The 20,143-nt window shown below is 41.5% G+C and overlaps 1 protein-coding gene across 2 annotated transcripts in view; it reads left to right on the top strand.

Annotated features, from left to right (window-relative positions):
* The window catches only part of LOC108804429 (MOB-like protein phocein), a 23,767-nt gene extending 5,260 nt beyond the window's left edge, over nt 1-18,507 (top strand). For both annotated transcript variants that reach the window (XM_018576151.1, XM_018576150.1), the window contains 6 exons: nt 202-302; nt 2,663-2,705; nt 5,535-5,621; nt 6,861-6,940; nt 10,793-10,904; nt 18,030-18,507. In XM_018576151.1, coding sequence (XP_018431653.1) covers nt 202-302; nt 2,663-2,705; nt 5,535-5,621; nt 6,861-6,940; nt 10,793-10,904; nt 18,030-18,161 — 555 coding nt within the window. In that variant the 3' untranslated portion in view covers nt 18,162-18,507. The remainder of the gene's footprint in view (nt 1-201; nt 303-2,662; nt 2,706-5,534; nt 5,622-6,860; nt 6,941-10,792; nt 10,905-18,029) is intronic.
* Nucleotides 18,508-20,143: the final 1,636 nt, after the last annotated feature.

Here is a 20,143-nt window from a genome sequence, read left to right as displayed (position 1 = left end):
TACTCCTTCTTCCTCCCAATATCCAGAAATAAAATTGCAAGTTCCTTTACAAATAGCATATAGGTGGGTTTTCCCTTTTACTTGCCTTGTTGTTTTTACCTTGTAGCATATTTTGTTTATATTTTGTTTGCACAGAATGTTGGCACTTGGAAAAATAAAGGTAGTGATGATATTCTCTTTGTTTCAAATATCTATTTGCAGTACATCCAGCAGAACATAAGAACTGATTGTTCAAACATTGATCGAATTCTAGAACCCCCTGAAGGTCAAGATGAAGGCGTTTGGAAGTATGAACATCTTAGGTATGTGGTCATAGATTTCTTCTTTATTGTTTATTCTGATATTTATATACCTTTTGGGAAAATCTGTGCATTTTGTAATTCATGATTAAAGGCGGGATTTATGGAATCAACCGTCCATGACAGTTTTGAAACCAGTAGTGCTTGGTACATTTCTTTATTTGGGCAGTAACTGTTATTCTGCCAGTGCCTTGTTTACACTAAGGCTTTGTTGTGCCAAATCACTCTTAGAGTATTTCTAATTTGCAGTCAAATTTGAGAAAACCCCACTACGTGTTTGTGTTCCTGTTCACAGAGCATAGCGAAAAATCATTTTTAAAAGTAAAATGTCTTACCTTTTTTAAATGTTTTGTTGCAGCAGACAAAATTGCTGAATCCAGTTTTTTCTGAGCACCTTCACTGCGATCTGTCCTTATAGAAAGACTTAGGACTGAAATGTGAGGATTGTGCATCTCTTTTTAGCTTCATTAACATACAATGTAGAAGCCAGGGCTGTCATCTTTTAACAAAAAGGTTCTTGCAGTTTAAACTGATTTTACTTAGACTAGGGTTTCTACTTGGCCTCTTAAGGGTTACATTTCCTACTTGCTTCTCCTTCTTTTCAATGTTAAGAGGGGTTTGTGTTAACCCTGTCTGCACTGTGCTGGCTCATCTCATTATAATTTGTAAAGTAGATTTAAACACTGCCAGTCCTAACAAAGGGGTAGCCAAACTCCGCCCCTCCAGCTGTGGTGAAACTACAAATCCCATGATGCATCTCTCTCCAGGAGTCATGTCTGTGGCTTTGAGAATCTTGCAATGCCTCATGGGATTTGTAGTTCCACCACAGCTGGAGGGCCAAAGTTTGGCTACCCCTTTGTTAGGACTGGCAGTGTTTTAAATCTACTTTACAAATTATGAGATGAGCCAGCACAGTGCAGACAGGGTTAACACAAACCCCTCTTAACATTGAAAAGAAGGAGAAGCAAGTAGGAAATGTAACCCTTAAGAGGCCAAGTAGAAACCCTAGTCTAAGTAAAATCAGTTTAAACTGCAAGAACCTTTTTGTTAAAAATATATTTTAGTTTATGTGATGTGAATGGGAACATGTAACAAATATAAAATAGGTGTTACCCCAGTTTGCTGTGAAAGTGGAAATACACTTTGAAGTATACAAATTAATAAACAAAACTCCCTAAACTGGCTTCAGAACAACATACTGACAGTTGGTGATGCTGCATGTATATTTAAAGGAACCCTGGAGTGACCTTTTATATGGAATTCCTGACACTTCCCAGCCTCATACCACTACTTCCTGTTGACCGGTAAGGTGTAGGTTGGGGAGGTGGCAGCTTTTGACAGTGCTAGAAAGCAGGAGTACTTGCATAATGACATTCATGTAAGTGGGTGCTTTCTGGAAGACATTTTATAGATACATGCAAGGTCTGCTAGGTGCTAACTTGGAATACTGTCCGATAATTTATATGTGCAGTCAAATTGCAACATAAACTTAAGTCCAATATTAGTGCTTCAGTGTGCTGACATAGTACACAAACAGGACTTGCTAGAAAACCTGGCCATATATTCTTGTGTTAAACCCTCTCCAATGAGGTGCATGCTGCTAAAGGGGAGCAGCAAAAGGGAACTTCAGTGTCATCATAAATTAGTAATGCAGTTCATGTGTATATCAAAGTGACACATAGAACATATTGCTGACTTCTTATATGCGAGTATTATGGCTCAATACACTTCTTCTGGGAACATGGCAAGAAACCAAGCCAAGCACACATTTTGGGATATGACGGTTAAGATTTAGTGAAGGGAGAATTTACAGGATGGGTGTGCTGCTATCATTGTTTCTTTACTTTTGTCGTATTGCAAAGTTCTCCTGCCAAAAATATTGTTTTGGATAGAGTGGGGATTGGTGAAAATCTGTCAGGTTTTTTTTATAGTGGTGGGTTAACCACGAACACAAAATGTAACAATTATGGACCCCCCACGAGGTGTTTGTCCTAATGTGTCAGTATGCACAGCATATTCACACATTATAGCAGACTTAACTTGCAGTCAATCCCCTCCAGCACTGCAGTGTTAGCCATCTCCTACCTCACTGTCGCTTCCATGCTCTCCTCGTCTTCTTCCGGGCTTGGTCTTCACCCTTTTGCTTGGCTGGGCCGGGCAACAAAATGCCAAGAATGTGCACTGAGCTGCGCAATTATGACAGAAGAGACATACAGGGTCTCTTGTGTCATAAAAACCCGACCTGTTAGGGTTTAAAAAAAAAAAAAAAGTGTCTTAACTTGCACTTGAAAGCTGTTCTCAATGATGAGATGTCAAATCAGTTCTTGTCTTTACTTAGATTGTTAATTCTGTTCATCTTTTAGGCAATTCTGTCTTGAACTCAATGGACTTGCTGTTAAACTCCAGGTAATATACCGTCTTCTATTAGTGATTGCAAAAACTGTGCAAGTGTTTTCATTGCTGACTGGCGGGTATTGTGGATGGTGTAAGTGTGTCATCTAGGTTTCCCACATACACATGGGGAGGGGGCCTGGATTTGTATCTGTCATGGAGGAAACACGCTTTGCTGTTTGTTGTTTTCTCAGTTCTTAAAGTTTTTTTCTGGGTCCTAGAGTTTGCAGGCTTTGTAGTGCTCCAGTCCCAGGTCCATATTTTACATGTTAGCCACACCTCATTATTATTATACAGGATTTATATAGCGCCAACAGTTTGTGCAGCGCTTTACATTATAAGGAAGACATTACAATTCAAGACAAGATGGTAAGGAGGGCCCTGCCCATGAGTTTGAGAATGTGATGGTTCAGTGGTTAGGTTGAGGTGGGATAGGCTTTGCTGAAGAGATGAGTCCTTACGGATCGCCTAAAGTCAGTCAGGGTGGGAGATAAACGGACAGGTTGGGGTAAAGAGTTCCAGAGAATGGGAGAGACATTATTAGTCTCAGCTATGCACGGGCCTTTTTATATGTCAGCTGACTGATACTCGGGACTCTCTGTCATGGGAGCCCGCTGCTGAGTGAAAAGGCTGAGCGCTGACAGAACACTAAAAAGGTTCAAGGGCTGTGTGTTTCTGTTGGGGAACCCATTGGGGGCACCCTATTAGTCAGGATCAGACTTGAATTTAGTTAGTAGCTAGCAGATGTTTTGTTTTATGCTATGCTGTACAAGTTCCTCTTGCAGTGTTGCTATGTTTATTTACTGTCTTGGACAAACCAGCTTGCACTTTTCCTGGGTGTTCCGGTCTCATGCATGGTTTACTTTCTTACAGTTTATTTACATTACTGCACAAATGTTTAGTGCACTAAACTGAGAACATTTTGAGAGAGAAGACAGCTCCAAATCTTAACTATTAGGAAGTTAACAAGGTGTTCTTATGTGTATTGCTGGCCTGATGTAGTACCCTCACTACCTGATATTTGGAAGACAAGAGACAAAGCTGCCAACAATAAGAATTAGTGTAGGTGTTGTGAGAGAATGAATGCAGAATGTTCCAATGAGACTGATGTGAGTCAGACACTTTTCAGCAAATTCCAGCATGAACGCATCTTCCACTGTGCATGCATCAAAGGAAGTATTGAAAAAGTTAAAGGGACCTTCAGTTCAGTCATTGTGTGAGGACAGTTGTTTTTTTTAATCCTAACTATGGCCGTCTCTTACTTCCTTGTGGTCTGCTAAATAAACTATTTATAAGCATTTTGTTATTACTGTTTAGTAAGTACAAATATATTTGATTTAGCCAGAAATTTTCCAAAGCTCTCTGACTGTGTACAAGGGAGGGGTTGTGGAGCTGGAGGAGATAAGGATAGGTCTGTGTTCTCTGTAACATATCATTAATAAGGCATGGCTCACGTAGGAATTCAGAATTGTGTTGTCATGTCAAAGAGCAGGGTTGAAGTATACTATATTTCTGGCACATTAGCTGTTATTTTTCCCCATAGAACTTGGAGAAATGGGTATTCCACAAATGTACTAAATGGGTTTTTTGTTTTGTTTTATACATTGCCTTGACAAACATTAACCCCTTCATAATGTACACTCAATGTTCCCGTCACTACGTGGCCAAAATGACTACGTGGCTCTGTAATGCCGGTAACCGCTGAGTACCGATGTTCCTAAGTGTGACAATTAGTGACAGTGACATTGTATGCCAGGTGACTATTCGCTTTCAGAGAAAAAAATAAAATACGATTTTTGTTTTAGTCTGAGAAGTACAGCAATGATTTCTGAAATCCTAGGGATGTGGGGTGTTTCCAAATAAAGGACAAATAAGTTAATTGTATTTGAATGCATTTTTTTTTTTTTTTTATAATAATCAAAACTAGGAAGAAAGTGTTTTTTTCGTTGTTTTTTAAAATATTTTATTCATCCTAAGTGAGGCGTTAGGTACACATATGTGATATAAATATATAGCCCTATCTGTCCTCTAAAAAAACAATATATAATATGTGTCGGTGCACTTTGTAAGAAAGTATATCACTGCTATGGAAGAATCATACAGCAAAAATGTAAAAAGTGCTTCAGTCATCAACGAACAAACTAAAAAGCTCAGTCATGAAGGGGTTAAAGTGTCTTTCCAGCTGTTTCCCTTATTATTCCAGTTTCCTGCTGGTGCGGCCGATTAAATCTATTCAGCCTTGTAAATGGCTGACCCCTGTAGCATTGTCAGGCCCGGAAGTTCAGCTGATTCATTAGCAATAGAAAATCTTGTGCACCTCAGTCACATGCGCGGTCTGTGCAGCACTCTGTCTGGCCTCACATATTTGCGTTACATAGCTCTTCCCTCCGTCTTATAGCGGTTGAAGAGCTGTCATGTGTTTAAGTAAGGGAAGTTGAGTCTAAAAAGCTCACCCTACTGAATCAGGAAAATAGAAACAGGACAGGACTACTGAAACCTCCCCCTCTCCTATTCTCCATAATGTAGGGAGGTGGGGTTCTGTAGTCCTCAGGACAATGTAAATGTTAGGAATGCAGCGCAGGCAGCTAACACAGGAAGTTATCAGCTGACAAGATATCAGGGAAAATCAACAGGTATTTTTTGAACTTATCAAACAGATCTAACAAAACATTTCTCATGGCACATTTAACAGACCAAAAGGTAACAAATAGGAGACGTTCGTTGTCGGGGTTTACAGACACTTTTACAGATCAGCTGATATCTTTAGTCAAAGTGGGTGAATATTTGTTTGAAGAAGTCTCCTTAAGCTTGGCTTAATATGTAGCTTTTTTTTTTTTTTAATAGGCTGAATGTCACCCTGACTCTTGCACCCAAATGACGGCAACAGAACAATGGATATTTCTTTGTGCGGCTCATAAAACACCAAAAGAGGTGAGTCAACTATGTTACTTTTTTGGGCAAATTCTTTTAAAAGGACTAGAAACTGAAGGAGGATAACCAAAATTGTTTTTAAATTCTGATAATAGGTACCTAGTGGTGTCTGGAGTGCTGGCCACACACTAATAGAGAATGCTTGATTTAGCTTGGATGGGAGAGTCCCATGGGTGGGTGTAGCACTGTCAGAATACCTGAACAGTCATTGCAGCTGACTGGCTACAGTCATTGGACGGCTGAGAATTTTCGGACCACCCCTATGACAAAGGTCAATTGAAAAATTGACTTTTCTTGAACGGAGGGGTGCTGAAGGGTCCACACACTCAGCTGAAAATTCAGCCAAGTCAGCAGGACAAGCAGTGTATATCCAGGGGGAACCTGTGGTAAAAGACATGTGGGAGCTGCTATAATAGACATAGTTCTCCAATATGCAGCCTGTAAGGCTCCACTATTTAGTAAAACATTGCCCTGAAGCAAGCATGCCTCCTAAAATCTAAATATGTGTGAACTTATATTCTGCATGTTGGTGACACAAGCTAGAAAACTCTGAAGGACATCCCCTGACACTTCTCCTAGTCAGTAATGCAATGCCATATCTTTCTATTCTAACAGGTTCCCTGAAACTATTTCTACTCTCCTTAGGGATAAAAAGAACCCAGTTTGCACTCTGCATCTAAATCACCTGACTGTGACTTTCTTGGCTGACCATAATGCTTTACTTACTCGACACAACAGCTACATCTCTGCTGGAGAGTGTGCTACATGCACAACCAGAAGTAGCCTCTCTGACAGCCAACTTAGTGTGTTCATGCTTTGTTTTATTGGATGCCACATACTTGGCTACAAATCAAGAATTACAAGTAGCTTATATCCAGGCATGGGTGCATGCAGAAGAATCGGGTATTTAAAAGCAAACATATTGCACTATGGGACTACTATTAATACTAGAGAATAGAAGAGGAGCACCAAATTGCAGCTGACGCTGATAATAAGGGAAGGTACAACCTTGTTGAAAGCTATTGTCAACACCTCTAAATCTTGTGCTCATTTTATTTTCTCCTGTAATAATGCATCATCCCATTTGTATTCTTTGCAATGAGTGCTAAGAAGTAGACAAACAACATGTAAAGTCTACTGTAAAAAAAAGAAATGGAAAACTGTTGTGTTTTTTTTTATTTTATTATTATTTTATTCCATTATAACCACTCTGTTTTTTTTTTGCCTTTTCTGTTTTAGTGCCCTGCCATAGATTACACAAGGCATACACTTGATGGTGCTGCATGTCTCTTGAATAGCAATAAATATTTCCCAAGCAGGTAAGTTTGTATCAAATGTGGCCATGTAGTCCTTGTTGACACTGTGGCGTGCGTTCATTTAGCATGTTAAAAATGTGTAACAAATTTGCAGTGCCATTACTTGTTAATGACACCCCAAACACAGCTGGGAAATAGCGCATTTTTTCCCACAAACAAACACAACACACTAGCAGCTGAAAATGCTGCATGAGCTATTTTCCCGTGTTTGACAGACGTGTATGCAACCCATTGATTGAATGTGGCAAACGCGTACGAACACTACACGTAGGGTGAACAAGTCCTTAGTTTCAATGCTACGCAAGGACAATCTGCAAATGAAGTGCTGCAAAATGTATGATTCAACAACTGGAGGAATAGGAGTCCGTTACTTACATCAGTACATTAAGTAATTGTAGTTTAAAGCAGAACTCTGGAGAAAAAAATTCTTAGCCCTAGCATTGGGGCTGCCCCCGCACTGCAAGGGTTAAGTGCTCATTTGTGTCTAGGTGCTAAAAAAGAAACACACATGAGCACTTAACTCTTGCAGTGCGCGGTTGCTAGCAGCCCAACTAATTGACTGTCCAAAAAATTGATAATGAAAATCGTTGGCTGTGCATAATTGCATATTGTAGAAGAAAAACCCCAGCCATCATACAGTGGTTTACTACTGTTTTAAACCCAACACTTTAAGCAATAATCCTCCTTTAACAAAAGAAAGAAAATTCCTGGACCTGCGCCCATTGTAACGTGCTCTGCTGTTCGCATATGGCTGCTTACCCATCCAACAAACTATTTCCCCTACCCCTAATTCTCCAAAAATGGCAAAGGGAACTTTCGCTTCTGTTGTAAAGCCGACAGTCGGCTCTACAAGTTTAAACAGAGTCCCAGCGGCAAAAGTCGCCGGGAGTCTGTTTAAACAGCCCCGATGCTGGCCCCGTACACTGTACGTCGTCAGTCACAAGGGGTTAAATACAGATGAGCTCGGAAGTCCTCTTTCCAGCAGGATGCAGGAATCCGGGTATAAAATAATGACCAGATGGTTTAGGATACCTTTACTCTTGTATAAAATGATCCCCCATGCGTCCTTAATGTGCTGGCGATGCAATCATACAAGAAACACTACTTCACATCTTCTGGGATTGCCCACTGCTACAGCCTATTGGAAGGACATAAAAAGTTTCACAAACAAACTCACAGGGACAACCCACAACCTTTCCACTCCATCTCAACCCATTAACCAGGAAACTCGCTACTCATTATTCTCCTAAATGCAGCTAGATCTTCAATACCACTTAAGGGCTTGTTCACACCAAATGCAGACCAGATCTGCACGCAGTGCAGTGTTTTTTGCCGCGTTCAGGGCCGTTTTTGCAAAAAATTAGATTGGGCTTTCAGTGCGTTCCAGTGCCTTTGCATGCATTTTTTATGCGTTCCAGAGCGGGTAAAATAGGGCTTGCTGCAGTTTTTTTACATGCTCTGGAACTGAATGCTGCGGTGTGAACTAGAGCCCAAAATACCATTGGAATACATTGGACGCAGTTTTGATCCGGTCTGTAACGGCTCTGCTCCTGCAACACGCTTGGTGTGAACCAGCCCTGAATAGAAGACTGCTGACCCACCTACCACCCACCAATGGATCCCAGTGGTCAATAAGATCTATTAGGTTATATCCAATTTATTATCAACTGGCACCCCTGTGCATCCTCTCAAGTCCACACCCTTTCTCCATCCTTATAAAGTTATTAAAAATAAAGGTTTATTTACATTGCCTCTTAGCACCCTATGATTTGTCAATTCTTACTAAGGGAACTTCATCTAATTTTTGATCTAGTAATAGCTTATGTTGGCGGGGGGGGCGGCCCCTTCTTCGGGACGCAGAAGCGATCTGGCGACAGGTAAGTCGCCAGGATCGCTTCTGTTGTAAAGCCGACAGTCGGCTCTACAAGTTTAAACAGAGTCCCAGCGGCAAAAGTCGCCGGGAGTCTGTTTAAACAGCCCCGATGCTGGCCCCGTACACTGTACGTCGTCAGTCACAAGGGGTTAAATACAGATGAGCTCGGAAGTCCTCTTTCCAGCAGGATGCAGGAATCCGGGTATAAAATAATGACCAGATGGTTTAGGATACCTTTACTCTTGTATAAAATGATCCCCCATGCGTCCTTAATGTGCTGGCGATGCAATCATACAAGAAACACTACTTCACATCTTCTGGGATTGCCCACTGCTACAGCCTATTGGAAGGACATAAAAAGTTTCACAAACAAACTCACAGGGACAACCCACAACCTTTCCACTCCATCTCAACCCATTAACCAGGAAACTCGCTACTCATTATTCTCCTAAATGCAGCTAGATCTTCAATACCACTTAAGGGCTTGTTCACACCAAATGCAGACCAGATCTGCACGCAGTGCAGTGTTTTTTGCCGCGTTCAGGGCCGTTTTTGCAAAAAATTAGATTGGGCTTTCAGTGCGTTCCAGTGCCTTTGCATGCATTTTTTATGCGTTCCAGAGCGGGTAAAATAGGGCTTGCTGCAGTTTTTTTACATGCTCTGGAACTGAATGCTGCGGTGTGAACTAGAGCCCAAAATACCATTGGAATACATTGGACGCAGTTTTGATCCGGTCTGTAACGGCTCTGCTCCTGCAACACGCTTGGTGTGAACCAGCCCTGAATAGAAGACTGCTGACCCACCTACCACCCACCAATGGATCCCAGTGGTCAATAAGATCTATTAGGTTATATCCAATTTATTATCAACTGGCACCCCTGTGCATCCTCTCAAGTCCACACCCTTTCTCCATCCTTATAAAGTTATTAAAAATAAAGGTTTATTTACATTGCCTCTTAGCACCCTATGATTTGTCAATTCTTACTAAGGGAACTTCATCTAATTTTTGATCTAGTAATAGCTTATGTACACAACATGCTTACTGCTTCAGTAATTGTACCTCAGTAATATTCTTAAAGGGTAATTCCACTTTTCCAGCCGAATTTGGGAAAGTAGAATTACCTCCACCAGTCTGCCCTCTCCATCCCCTACCTGTCAACAAAAACTCCTTCCCCTCCACGGCTGCCAGTCTACACCATACACAGCAGTGCAGCTCTGCGGTATGTATTTCAAATTACACTCGCGAATGGTGAGCACTCATTGATTAGCGCAGTCACCTGACCACGCTGGCCGGTGAAAAGAGCTTCTGAGTAATGAGAAGTCAGGTGGTCACTGGCAGCCGTGGAGGTGATAGAGCATTCGTTTAAAGGTAAGAGCATCGGAGATGTCAGGCCTGGCCTGCACTGTGCAGTGTCTGTGCACATGAATTTGTACTTTCTCAAATGTGAAATGAATAAATAATGGAAAAACCTCATTCAGTAGGTAGATTCATCTGCATAAAATGTCACATTTGCTGCTTTAAAAATCTGCCCCTTAGTGTGAGTAGAACTGAACACTGGATTAGGCCATTTCAGTATTTTACACAATTGGCCTGTACAAAATGTATAAATTACTGTTCAGTGGAGGTTGTCAGTAATAGTCTGACTTGCCAGTTTCGTAACAACATGGATGAGCTTGCATATTGCCCAGAAAATTAATAAATAGAAGAAAATATGACTGATTTCAGGTTTTTCTCCAGCAAAGAAACTACAGTAAAATCTCTGGTATGACTAGTCTGGAAAACTGTTGAACAAATGATGTGATCAGGTTGAGGAACACAGTGGTTCATGGTTTAAATATAGCTTAGAGCTTTGTAGGCGTACAACTCTTATGTAATAACACCATTCCAGAAGCAGTGGGTTATATGCAGAATATGTGCTTGTATGTAAAATCATCTACAACAAAAGCTTTTTCCCTGTAGTAAATTTTTGTTCTTTCCACAGGGTTAGCATAAAGGAATCATCTGTTGCCAAACTAGGATCAGTGTGTCGTAGGATTTATAGAATATTTTCACATGCTTATTTTCATCATCGGCAGATTTTTGATGAATATGAGGTATGCGTTTCATAATTCTTTAACAAGGGAATAATTATACATGAAACATTGTCCCCATTCTATATGTGAAGTTGTTTAAAGCTCTTGATATTTTTTCTGTTCATATTCTAGTTGTATATGAATGCAGGCTGAGAAATAAATAGCAACAGTATTGTTTGTTTTTGCAGAAAGTATAGCTCCTTTCAGGTATTGCCACACATTTTAGCTGGATTTAGATCTCTGTCTTGACTACCCTTTCAGTTATTTATAGTCTAGCCTTTCTTCCTTATTTGTGTTTGTATGCCTATATTATTATATGTATATACAGTATATAGAATAACTTTAAAAATGCATGCAAATTAATGTGGGTTTGCATTTCTTCTCTTAAGTCTCTTCATCACTGCTAAAACTGGTCTCTACAATTGCAAATATCCAGCATGGCCTTTCTTCAGCCTAGCTGTGGAGTTCCCAGTCCAAACTTGCTGGACTGGATGTTGCAGGGCTAGCCTGGAAGTGACCCTCGGGCATTGGATTCAATGTAAGAGGTTTTCCAGACCCTGTTATGGTAACGGGTTAGCCGCAGAGTACTTCTCAGGTCCAGAACAGTTGGCATTGCCTAGCACTTGCCCTGTCTCTGATGACTCAGTCTGTTAGTAGGTAGCTTCCTTGTTAGTAGTCTCGCTGGACACCTCAGAAGTAGTATCCTCTCTTCACCGGTTCCCACCGTGGAAGGGGTTAACTCTGAGGGACCGAGAACTTGCGTAATCTGCTGGGTGAAGTGCATAGAGACACATAGAACTCTGATCTTCGGTCCATTCCTGCTGCTCACCTAAAGTGACTTGGTTACCTCAGGCCACCCAACTCTCACCTGCTGCCAGAAGTTTGGTTTTGTACCCTGAGCTACATCACTTTGTTGCCACCTGGTTGTAGCATGTCTGATTCAAGACACAGGGTACAGTCTTGCTGTCCCAGGTGTCCCCAGTTCACCCTCTACGAATGTACGGTGCTGTTTACAGCATGCCTGCTGACGACGTCAAAATCTGAAGCCTGGAATCATGTCGTTTGCTCCTAGAGTGTGTGTCATCTTTGTAAGCCTTTCCTAGCTCTGTTGGGCATAGCGGCCTCCTCTGGCCTGCCCGAGAAGGTTTTTAATACAGTCATGCTTGACTTTATGGCCCAAGTCACACAGTTGTTTGTGGCCTCTGAATGCAGAGGCCACAAAGCACGCTCCTCTGCCTTCCCCAACAGGTTCTGCGTCTAATCTGTCTGCAGCCTCAGCCATCAGCTTCTAAGACATTATCTGATTGAGTCACTCCAGTTATTACCGGACAAACTTACCTCCAAGGAGATAGTCTTTTGCAATTACTCAGAAACTGAGGGTCTCGGTTCTTATTGGCGATGGGTGTACCATTTTACATGTAGAGCATTAACCTGTTGCTCCCACAAGATTTTGTCCCTAGTTTGGCTTACTTTAGAGCTCCTAAGATTGCTACTTCTAAGATTGCTACGACCTATCTGGTGCACTTGCGATTCCAAGTCCTTCCGCTATGGAGATTGAAAACACAGCGACAATATGTTTTTACCTCCCTGAGCACTTATTAGCTTTGTATCTTTTTGAAGAGGGTTTTGTTCAAAAGTAGTCTGCTCCTGCTGTGGATCCAGCAGTGCCCCTCCTTAACAACGTGACCACCATGTCGGCAGACGATGCTCCTGTCTTCAAGGACTGCACTGGAGGCCCTCTCAACAGCTCTGTTCGCACTGGTAGGTCCCACTTTTCATTGTGTCTTAGGTCTGACCTGGATTTGCCAGATTTGGACTAGTCCGTTATGTAGAAGAAATCTGGTCATTATTCCAGTTGATCCCCCTGATTTATAGAAGTTCTGGAGCGAGTGGCTGTAGCATTAAGCTACAGATGTGACAGGCTGCTGGTGGTTTGCAATCTCATTTCCCACATGAGTCCTGTCAGTCCACATGCGGAGGACACTTTAGGTAAAGTGTTCGACTTCAGAACCTGCATTAAGGGGCCTTTACTGTACATGGCCTTTGAGGGCCAATGCCTATTTGGGTCTACTCTGGATGCCATTAGCAAGGACACCACAGGTGGCGAAAGTACCTGCCGCCTTCAGCCAAAGACGCCCAAGCTACAATCTGGTAAGGCTCGTCCCCCACGTCTGAAACTCGAAGTCCCAATCCTTGCTCCCAGTCCACCTGCAAGTTCTAGAGCGCCAAGTTTGCCAAACCATCAGTAAAATTTTCTTTGCCATGAAAGTGCACCTACACTTTCCAGAGAGGGGGGAATGCTTGTTAGCCTTTATAGACACTTGAACGGCCTGCATCACAGATGCTTGGGTGCAGGAGTTGGTTTCCAGGGGCTACTAGCTATAGTTTTTCTTCCTGCCTCCCTCCTCACTTTTAACACTTTAACCATCCTGTGTCACCCTTACAAATTAGAAAACAACCATATAGCCCTTTATGGGTCTTCTGGATCAAGGTGTCCTTGCTTCAGTTTCTGTGGCAGAACATTTTTGGGGGCTTTACTCCAAACCTGAGAGGGGCATCCACCCCATCTTGGATCCAAAAGCTCTAAATGTCTTCATCCAAGCTCACAAATTCTTTGTGGAATCCACCCGCTCTGTCATCGCCTCCTTACCAGGGAGAATTCCTGGCATCTGTGGATATCAAGGATGCATTCATCTAGGATTGCACCCTGCACTTTCAGTTCTTGGCCCTGCCATTTACCCTTTCTTTTGCACCGTGAGTGTTCACTAAGGAGCTGGCCCTGCTGCACTTTCGGGGCATACATGTTGTGGGATACTTAGATGACTTTGGTAGGGAACAGTAGGCTCATGTTGTGGCGGTCAATGTAGCCTTGACTGTTAAGACAATTTGGATGGCTCCTGACTCTTCAGAAATAAGCGCTTGAATCCGTTCATCACTGGGATTACCTGGGTCCAGTCCTAGACACTGCTCAGGCCAGAGTTTTTCCTCCCATGGGAGAAATGTCATACTCTCTGATCCCAGACCAATACTCTTCAGTTCGGGAGTCATCCAACACTCTGCTTCTGCATTAGAGTTGCTCGGTCTGATGGTAGCCTGCATCTCCAGACAGACAGATTTGTGTGGCACAAAGGACCATGTTGTGCCTGGCTTGGTGGCTCTGGAATCCATCTTTTGGAGTCTGGGAAGTCCTTCCTTCCCATGTTTGCGACAATTCCCACATCTGATGCCAGCCTGTTGGGCTAAGGAGGAATCCTGGACATCTTTTCAGTGAAGGAGACTTGGATGTTAGAGGAATCTTGTCTTTTGGAGCTTCTGGCAGTTTGGCTATCTCTACTGCTCTGGATTGTGCAGCTGGAGGGCCATTATTTCAGGATTCTATCAATGGTGAATATCAACTATCAGGGTGAAAACAAAAGTCTTCTGCATCAAGAGACATACAACAGACCCTGTCTTGGGCAAAATTTTACATTTCAAGCTTGTCTGTTTTTTAGTCTAGGCCTTTCAATTCAACCAGGACATCTTCCTTCTGTCCCTCTGCTGGCTCCAGGTTATCAAAAAGGAAATTTCCCTTTTAATAGCCTGCATGTGGTGTGGACTGTAAGAGTCTGTCTCTCAGCCACTGCAACCTGCAGAAAGACGGATTCTCTATTTTGCCATTTTGGATGGCCCCTGCAGGATTGCACTAGTTCTCATTCCACCATCTCCCGATGGCACAGACAAACCATTATTCGAGCTTATGGTCTCAAGCATTGGGTTCCACCCTTTCATGGTAAGGTGCATTCTACGAGATCTGTCAGTACTTCTTGGGCTTTACAACATCAGTCTACTATGTCCCAGAATTGCTAGGCTGTCACCTGGTCTTCTGTTTCTATTGTTCACTGCCAGGTGGACGTACTGGCCTCAACTGACGCCAGCTCTGAGTTTAAGGTCCTTCAGGTGACTCTTTAGGCTGCAGGCAGTCCCCATTTCATTGTTTTTTGTTGGGCTGTTGCCATTGGTTTGCAGGTGGACTGCTTTTGGACATCCCAATGGTTAAGACTTCTTGTGTTCTTCAACAGAAAAATCGCAAAATATTTTGTACTACTGTAAAATCCTTTTCTTTGAGTCTTTTTGAGGGACACAGGTCCCAATGTGTTTTTATGATCATGCTCTCAGTACTGCTTTCCTACAAAACAGATATCCCGGGAGTAGGAGGGGTTCTCCTGGGATGGCCTGCATTTATTGTGTTTGCCGGTGTCCAGTCCTCCTGTAGATGGCAGCATAACCCAAAGGTTTAAGCCTTCCTGTGACCCTCAGTGGACTCCAAGAAAAGGATTTTACAGCAAGTACAAAGATCCTATATTATCCTTTCAGGCAAGTGTCTTGCAGCATGACCCATCTGCACTTCAGCTTCAATCATGGATTGATAGCCTGATCTCCTTTTAGAATAATTTCCTGAACCATAGGACATCATGGTTTTTTCAGTTCAGTGCAAGAACTCTGAGGCAAACACATCTCCAGGAAATCGCCTGCATTCCTGCCAAGGTTTGTTTCCATCCTCTTTTTATTCAGTAACGGGGTAAAAGACTGAAGATCAGCTGTAATCTCATTGACTTTGCTCAATCTCGTTCACTTAAAACCTAAGCTTCTGTCTTTGGATGTCCATAAGGCTCTGTTCACACCTAGGCATTTTGTTGTTCAAAGCTAAGCGTAACAAAATGCTCGAGACCAGAAATCACATTCATTGCTTTGGTCCCTGTTCACACCTGAGCGATTTGTCGCACAAAGTTTACTTTTGAGGTCTATGGGAGCAAAAAGTAGCTAATGTACTTTTTCATGCGACAGGCATTTTCTGCTTACAAGAAAACACTCAGGTCTGCACAGGGGCCATAGAAATGTGCGTTTTGTCACGCGCAAGACAAGCAAACAGGGACTAAGGTGTTTGACACTCTGTCGGCAGTATTTGGTTGTTTGTTTTTTTTTGCTCCTAGGAAACAGAGTTTTTAGGAGGACTTCTTTGACTGGATATCAGCCTTTTATTCTTGTCCCAAAGCTAATATCTGCTATCGTCTTTGTCTGATTATTTTGCAATACCTCGAGGGGCTAGGCAAAGTGTTCCCCTCCCCTATACTTTTTGTTCTTGCTTTACAACCTTTGGCGATTGCTTCAGGTCCAATCATGATATTATGGGAGTTGAGGTTGCAAGTACTCATAAAATTATGCTTTTTGCAGATGACACTCTCCTGCACCCTTCCTCGCAGCGACTTATTCTTCCCTGTACGCAGCCAACTACCCAGCTTTATTTAGGGAGCTTTTCCACTTATTAGACACATGGAGACATTTGCCCGCTTCTTGGTTTAGTAGAATTAATGCTGTCAAAATGTCCTATGTGCCAAAAATTGCTGTAACTGTTCCTATAGCAATCCAAGTCCTACCTTGCGTATAGAACTATGTAAACTTTGGAAATTCATTTGGGGGACTAGGAGATAAGGAAGTCTGTACTTTACCACCATAAGAGGTCTGGTGGGTTGGGAGTCCCCAATTTGTCTTTGTATTTCACAGCCTCGTAAAAAACGTATTTGGTCTCTTCATGCCACTCAAGAAATCCCTCTGTGGACTTGTCTTAATGCTATGGAACGTACCCATATCTCTATTAACTATTTGATTTGGTTTCCCCCTCACTTGTGCCCCTATGTTCAGGATTCGACATTACACAACATTACAAGTTCTTATAATGTGATTGCCCTAGAGAACTCCTATAAATTGTTGATGCGATGATACTTAATGCCTGTTAGGAACTCTAACAAGGTTATTCACTAAAGGGTGAAGGGTTTGGAGAAGGCAGGAGAAGTGAACAATCTAGGATAACATAGCTGAACTGGAAAGTGAGCTGAATTGGAGAATTTTTCCAAATCAGATATGTTGTCCTAGATTGTTCACTTCTCCTGCCTTCTCCAAACCCTTCACCCTTTTGCGAATAACCCTTTAAGTTCCACCCTAACGTTTCTCCTTGCTTCTGGGGTTGTCCCTCTCGTGGTACCATGTTTCATATTTGGTTGGAGTGCTCTAAGGATCAGAGGCTCTCACTCCTTGTTTATGACCTGCTCCACTCCGTAATTCATTGCAGTCTGAAACAGAATCCCTGGGAGGTGCTGTTGCATAAAAGGGTTCAGAGTCTTCGAAGACATGAGGGTATATTACAGGGATGCCCAAACTCCGGCCCTCCTGCTGTGGTGAAACTACAAATCCCATGAAGAATCTCTCTCCGGGAGTCGTGGCTGTGAGAATCTTACAAAGCCTCATGGTATTCGTAGCTGGAGGGCCGCAGTTTGGACATCCCTGGTATATTAGCTGGTCATTTCTTTTTGGCAACAAGGCAGATGATTGTGATAATGGCGGAAACCCACTTTGATCTTGGAGGAGGTCAAGCAGCGTATCAAGGATACTATGATCAATGAGAAACTCAAAATCGAAATTTCTGAAAGTGTGGTCCCCCTGGATTGAGTATGTTATCTCTCATGCATCTCTCCGATGATGTTCTCCCAGAGTCTTATTCCATCAGTTTCCTTTTGATCTTCATTGTTCCCCTTCTCTTTCTCTCACTCTTCTCCTTTCATCATTCAATATCTCTGTCTGGTTTCTTTCTTAGCTTTTTTGGTTTGCCTTTTCCCTCATTTCCTCTCTGGCATTTTATGGGACTTCCATGTGGATGGATGCAAGGGTTGTCACTGTGCCCTATCCTAGTTCTTGATTTGGTGTTTTTGTATATCTTTAATACAAATTTTGTAAAAGAATTGCTGTCATTTCGAATGCTGTACTTTCTGACCTAAAGAAACAACACTGTTCTTTGATAGTACAATTTGTCCACATTGAAGTATGATTTATTTTTGAGACTGTGCACCTTGACACACAAATGTTGCAATGCTAATATGGACTCTTGGACTGCTTTGGCCCTCTAGCTATGCAATGATGTGATCCATTTACTTTAAAGTGAAACTCCATTTTTATTTGGTTTTATATCTTCCACCCCGTATATGTTTTTCCAGAAAAGATAAACTGAGAAGTTACATTTTGGGAAGTGAATTTCAATAATTGTATTATTATGCACTGTGGTATCTCAAGTACTAATATGTGGTGTTGCATTACGTCTTGTTTTTTTTTTTATAGAATGAAACGTTTTTGTGTCATCGGTTCACTAAGTTTGTGATGAAATATAACCTTATGTCCAAAGATAACCTGATTGTTCCTCTCTTGGATGAAGAAGTGCAAAGTTCATCTGCCAGGGAAAGTGAAGCATAATTATATTTGTGTTCAGATAGTCCAACATGAACTTATTGATGAATTGATACAACTATTAACAAATCTGTACTGTATATATCTTTTAAATCAAGAAAAGTCCATATCTTGTCTTCTAGTGCAGTAGTTCTCAGCCTTTTCCAACTTTCTTTACATAAGGACTGCTTTTGTTGTGAGTTTTTTTTTTTTTAAAGCTGCAAATATGTTTTGTTAAGATATTGATCACAAGCAAAATTATGTTTTATGTTGGCAAATATGTATTGGTTAAGTACTTTTTTAGAGTTGTACAAATAGGCAGAAGTCTTGTTAAAGTTATATCCTGTAATGGCTGATAGAAAATGTATTTGCAGGGCAATCTCTCTGAGCTCCGGGACTCCTAAATCAGGTATATTGACAACTTTAGGCTGAAATAATGGGATTCAAACTGTTTGATCATTGTATTCTCTGTACAATGTCCCATTTTGTGTTTTTGTCAATTTAGCCTTGAGTTTGTAAATAATGCCTGATGCTTGATCCCTAGGAATAAACTACACCGTTTAAATCTTGCTACAGAAAGATTTAACTACTTGTTGATGGTCACCTCATTAGGCTACATAGGGAACATTTTTACTAGCTTAGTTGTGCTACTGAAATCTCTATTGATTAATAGCTAGTAATAGCAATGGATTACAATAAATTAGATAGATTTAACAAATAGTTCCCTTTTAAAGTAAGCTGTATAAATGGCAGTCAGTCTCGCATAATCCCTCAATGCTCTAATCATGTGATTGCTAAAAGATGACACCACATGCTACCTCTGTAGCTTATGTATTAGGGAGCCATTTGTTCCATCTGTTAAGCAATTATTTGCTACTCTTAGTAATTGATGACATTTTGATGGCATTACTAAACTACTTAAAAACCTAGCCTAATTAGGTGACTGTTGGCATGTGGTTAATTTTCTCAGTAACAACCTGAATAGTTCTACCCTTTGGGTTTCAAAGCTTGCAATACATTTTTTTTCAATAGCCATTAAATAACTTTGACTGTACCTTTTACCACTCAATGGTATTTACCTTTACATATTCTCAAAATACTATAATATTTCATTTTAAATTGAATGAAATGTTTTAATATTTCACACAATGTACTGTAGCATGCAGTGGATTGCCTTCTGTTACAGACCCTGTAATTGTGCATCATTTATAATAAATATTTTATTTAGCGTTTTTTTTTCTCCGCTCAACCGCCAAGTGTCCCTGGATATTTTTTTTTTTAAATATGACAGCAGTATATACTATACTGGGTCCTCCCATTGTAAAAAAGAATAACTGCCCAAAATGGATTTTCCCAGACCATTACCATGGCCCCTGCAAGATAGGTCCACTTCCAGTAATGACTGTTAGTGCATAGAAATTGTTCAGCAGGCAGATTTTCTATTTAGTTCCTCCTGCTATTGTGGTTTCCTGCCTCCATATCCAATATCACATTTACAAAGACACAGAACAGGAATTATTGTTAGGCTAGATCAGGGGTATTGAATTAAAATTAAGGACGTCTGGTAAGTCAAATTTTCCTAGAGCCGAGGTCCAATTCTCATGTCCCCTCAATGCCCCCTTACATTAGTGTTCCCCATCAGGGTTCTCCCTTACATTAGTGTTCCCCCATCAGTGTGTCCCCTTACATTAGTGTTCAACCCATCAGTGTATCCCCTTTACATTAGTGTATGTATAAAGTCACTCGCACTCCAATAGAATTTCAAGTCAAAAACGGTTTATTGACTCGATTGCTATCACATCACATTGTAAAGTTCCTTAGAGAAGAAACAAGATAGTCTCTTTGGCAGGCTGAAGGCACTTCGAATAAGTCCATCCCTGGATGTGAATGGTGCACCTAAGTACCTGAAGAACATGGGGCTCATGTAACTCAAGCTGCAAAGTCTCCATGTGAAACAGGCACAGTTCCAATCTTCTGGGTGAGAAGAGTAGCTGGGGTAAGGATGGCTG

The sequence above is a fragment of the Nanorana parkeri genome, unplaced genomic scaffold, assembly GCF_000935625.1.
Source record: "Nanorana parkeri isolate BGI_ZX_2015 unplaced genomic scaffold, ASM93562v1 scaffold57, whole genome shotgun sequence".
In the NCBI taxonomy this organism is placed as follows: Eukaryota; Metazoa; Chordata; class Amphibia; order Anura; family Dicroglossidae; genus Nanorana; species Nanorana parkeri.
The sequence above is the reverse complement of the archived record's forward strand: the minus strand, read 5'-3'. Positions and strand labels throughout refer to the sequence as shown.